Source organism: Sinocyclocheilus rhinocerous, unplaced genomic scaffold, assembly GCF_001515625.1.
Source record: "Sinocyclocheilus rhinocerous isolate Xijiao unplaced genomic scaffold, SAMN03320098_v1.1 scaffold797, whole genome shotgun sequence".
NCBI lineage: Eukaryota > Metazoa > Chordata > Actinopteri > Cypriniformes > Cyprinidae > Sinocyclocheilus > Sinocyclocheilus rhinocerous.
Window position 1 is genome coordinate 904,678 of NW_015632978.1, and position 4,281 is coordinate 908,958.

Consider the following 4,281-nt stretch of genomic DNA (forward strand, 5'->3'; position numbering starts at 1 on the left):
TATATATATACACACACACACACACTTTCTTGAGACACTCTGTAAATTTAGATCGCAAATGCATTTCAAATTTCGCAAATTTTAGATAATAGAATTTTTGGTTTGACTCTCTCTACCAATTAGAGAGTCAAACCACACCAAAAGAACTCTTTAGCACCCACCCAATCCCATGAAGCACTGCAATGACATAATCAAGACAAACTCTCTCTGCTCTCAAACTACTTAAATATTTGTATGCATAATATACATGTTTTGCAACAAAAGTAAAATATATTATTTCTACACACCTAGTACCTAGATTTGCTTTATATCTATCAATTGTTTTAAATTAGACTGACCCATTTCACAGACTCTGATGATGTGTCTCCAGTTACTAACATCATAAATCTTGTAAAGTTTTAATATTTCCATTTTTAAAAAAACTTGAATGCACATTTTTTAACACTACATGTTATATATTACATTAAATTACAGAAGATTAGTCACAGCTGCAGTGTGTTTCTAATATAACAGCTGATGGATTGACAGCTAATTTGACATCTTTCTCTCTTCTGATCACCATTATCAATATCTCAGTATTTTTCCCCTCATAGAAACCCTTTCTCTTATGCTACTGTGGCAAATGGGAATGGAAAAATGATGTGTTGTAGTTTCCGTTCACCACTATAGAAGTTTACCGAACTAAGATGAATTCTCAGAACCTCGTAAATGTGAAAAGGGACCTTTATGTCATTTAAAATGCTTCATGGGATTGCAGTTCTTTCTCTTATTAAACCTGTGAAGTACACAGTCTTACACCTTTGTCTTTTGTCAGATTTTCAAACATTATTTTGCTTCAAATCAAAGTTTGTAATGCTGATTAACTTGTAGCTGGTTGGTTTGGTTCATGGTTTGTGATTCAAAGACTATAATACAAAGACTCTATAATCCCTATGGGAATAACGAATGGGGAAAAATACTTCCAGAACCAAGGCCGCTGATAAAGTGGCCGGATCAGCTCAAAGCAGAGTACGTACTGTTGGGAGAGAGCAGTGAGCGCTCCGTGGAGTATCCGGACAGAGTGGACAGAGCTGACTCGGAGGTAGCTGACAGGATGGAGCCAGACATGCCAGACAGGCCCGATCCAGGGCTGGATAAGCGCAGGGGTCCGAAGCCGTTACAGCCCTCCTCCAACCATGACGAGCCCGATTCTGGACTGTGTTTATTCAGAGCTCCTATAGAGTGTCCGTTACCGTTCACTGTGACACACACAAAGAGAAAAACGTGCTGAATAATTCAGAGAAACTCGAGCTTGATTTATTTATACAGCGTTTTCATAATACTCGATTTCAAAGCAACTTTACAGAAAGTCATAGTGTCATGTCTAGAATGACTTGATGCTTTAACAGAACAATTCTTGTGCTGGGTGACATACAAGTAGCTGGGTTTCCATCACCCTGCTTTTATGCGCATTTTGAAGTATCGCATCAGAATCGAGAGATGGAAACGCTGAATTTCGAATAAAAATGCCTTAATTCGCGAAAAAGTTTTTACGCTCGCTTGAGGTGGTTTTTGACTTGTGCGAAAAAGGGTTAATGCGAATAACGGGAGATAGAAATGCATTTTGCGATTAAATTCCTCCAAGCGCATCAAAAAGGTCATGTGACTTTGCACTATGGGACCGTTGGGACGGCATAACCTGACTAACCAGCGGACCGATCTCACTCCACATCATCTGAAATGTTGTTTTGGTCATTCGGAAATGCACGAGCAAAGTCTGTCATCAAAGTATTTCTGTATAATTGCCTCCCTGAAATGTCTTACACGACTGCGTTCCCAAAAAGCAGCATCCACCTCCGAAAGCAATGACCGCATTCATTGCGTTTCGTCTGCTAGCTCTGAGGCGCAAGTAATTTATTATATATGAAAATTATTATATTCTCCTACTTTTCTTAGTGATTTATAGTGCCAGTTTATCAGGAAGAGACTATTTTGTTCTCTTTGACTTGTTGGATGGAAACGATGCTTGTTCGCAAATGTTTTATGCGACATTCCAGTTTTGCGCAAAAGTTAAATTCGCAACTTTGGATGGAAACCCGGCTAGTGATCATATAAATTATCCTCTGCATTTAGATCTGGCTATGTTGTTATTTGTTATTCTGTGTTCAAATGTAATTAAGAGACTTAAATATTAGTTTCGTATTAAGTGAGCATCTGTTTGTTCATAATTTAGCGCCATGCCAGCTACCATGGCTTTATTAATGATGAGAAAGAAGTGAAAAATATAAAAAGTAAATAAATAAATCATCTATACATACATGAGTAAAAGCGAAATTTATAAAATGTTTTTAAAGTTTAGCCTATCTAAAATCAAAAACTAAATCTGGCCTCACTTCATTAATAATCTTTTCTTAAGATTCAGCTGAATATTAAAGAAACTTGGAGGAGCTAAAACCATCACAGTTCATCAAAATATGCTTCAGAGATATTGGACTCTGGATGAAAATATGATTGGTTGTCATAAGTGAATATATCATTTGTTGAAAAAAGTCTGATACGAGTTTAACATTTTTCAAATTTAATCAGCAGTTATTTAAAGGGGTCATATTATGCGATTTCAATTTTTCCTTTCTCTTTGGAGTGTTACAAGCTCTTGGTGCATAAAGAAGATCTGTAAAGTTGCAAAGACTAAAATCTCAAATCCAAAGAGATATTCTTTATAAAAGTTAAGAGTCAACCACACCTACCTAAAACGGCTCGTTCTAACACGCCCCCACATGTCTACGTGACGATGTGGGAAGATTTGCATAACGCCGCCCAAATGTTCATGCAAAAAAAGAAGGCGTAACTTTAATTCTTGCTGTTGCCGCTGCTGCCATGTTGTGGAGTCGCTGTGTGTTTCATTGTGAAAGCGAAACTACTTTGAGGACACAACTAGAAATCATACTAGAAACATAGAAATAAGTTGTATTTACAACACTGTTCCAGAACAGTTCAACCCAAATATTCAGATGTGTGCTGCGCATTTTATGGAGGATGGATGAGGACTGTTTCCTGAATTCAAACGCGAGTTTTGAGCAGTGTAGAGTAGGCTTGTTGTTTGTTGCTTCTCCGATCACAAATGCAGACGTGGTTTTATGTTTACGCAGCGCAATACGCAACGCAACGAGTAAAAAGACAGTATAAGTCATTTTAATCAGTAATTATGTCCCCAAATTCTACACCAAATGCAATATTCTCCTTATTCTTTTTAGCAACGTCATATGACCCCTTTAAAGGGGTCATATGATGTTGCTAAAAAGAACATTATTTTGTGTATTTGGTGTAATGAAATGTGTTTATGCGGTTTAAGGTTCAAACCATGTCTGCATTTGTGATCGGAGAAACGACAAACAACAAGCCCTACTCTACACTGCCCAAAAAACTCGCTTTAAATATAAAAATTATAAAGAATATCTCTTTGGATTTGAGACTTTAGTCTTTGCAACTTTACAGATCTTCTTTATGCACCAAGAGCTTGTAACACTCCAAAGAGAAAGGAAAATTTTAAATTGCATCATATGACCCCTTTAAGCAATGATGTGTTAATAGATGGGTTTCCATCCAAACATGAAGAGAATCTTTTCAAAGTTCGCAAAAGAGAAAAAAAAACAACAAACAAATGCGAATTAGGTGCATTTCCATCAAGTTGCTCAAGCAGATGGCGGTGGTAGTGGTAACCTAGTAACCAACAGTAAATAAAGCACCATCAGCAGAAACAGCAGATTAGTCGCATGGGTTTAATGTTCGCTACGTCAGAATTTGTTCGGCAAATGCGTTTCCGCCTCCCATAATTCACATTAACTCTTTTTCACACAAGTCAAAAACCACCTCATGCGAGCATAACATTTTTTTGCGAATTTTTCAAACTTTGGATGCGTAGTGTATTATATCTGTGAAATAGTTTGAGCCTTTTCTTTTAACAGTTTCAAATCTCAGTTATTGAGCGCTCTTGAAGAGAGTTTCATCGTTTTGACTGTCGTAACCGAACACGACACGCTGTTTGAGCACTGAATGGAGGATGACAGACAGCCGCAGCGGAGAGAAGAGTTTACGTGAACTTGAATTTAATGACTTAAATATTCATCTGTACCTCACATTAAACTATGGAACGGCTTCAGAACACTTAAAATATAGTGCACAAAAACTTTGTTGCTTTATATTGTTTTTGTGCCATTCTTGGGGCTTAACAATAACACAGAATAATATACGCACTATATCGGATTTGGATCGGTCTCATCTGACCGATACCCGATCCAGCAG

General features: G+C 37.3%; 1 protein-coding gene across 1 annotated transcript in view; it reads right to left on the minus strand.

Moving 5' to 3' along the window:
• LOC107743111 (SRSF protein kinase 3-like) overlaps positions 1-4,281 on the minus strand; it is a 30,710-nt gene that overhangs the window by 6,380 nt on the left and 20,049 nt on the right. The window contains exon 11 of the mRNA XM_016556233.1: positions 1,017-1,238. Coding sequence (XP_016411719.1) covers positions 1,017-1,238 — 222 coding nt within the window. The remainder of the gene's footprint in view (positions 1-1,016; positions 1,239-4,281) is intronic.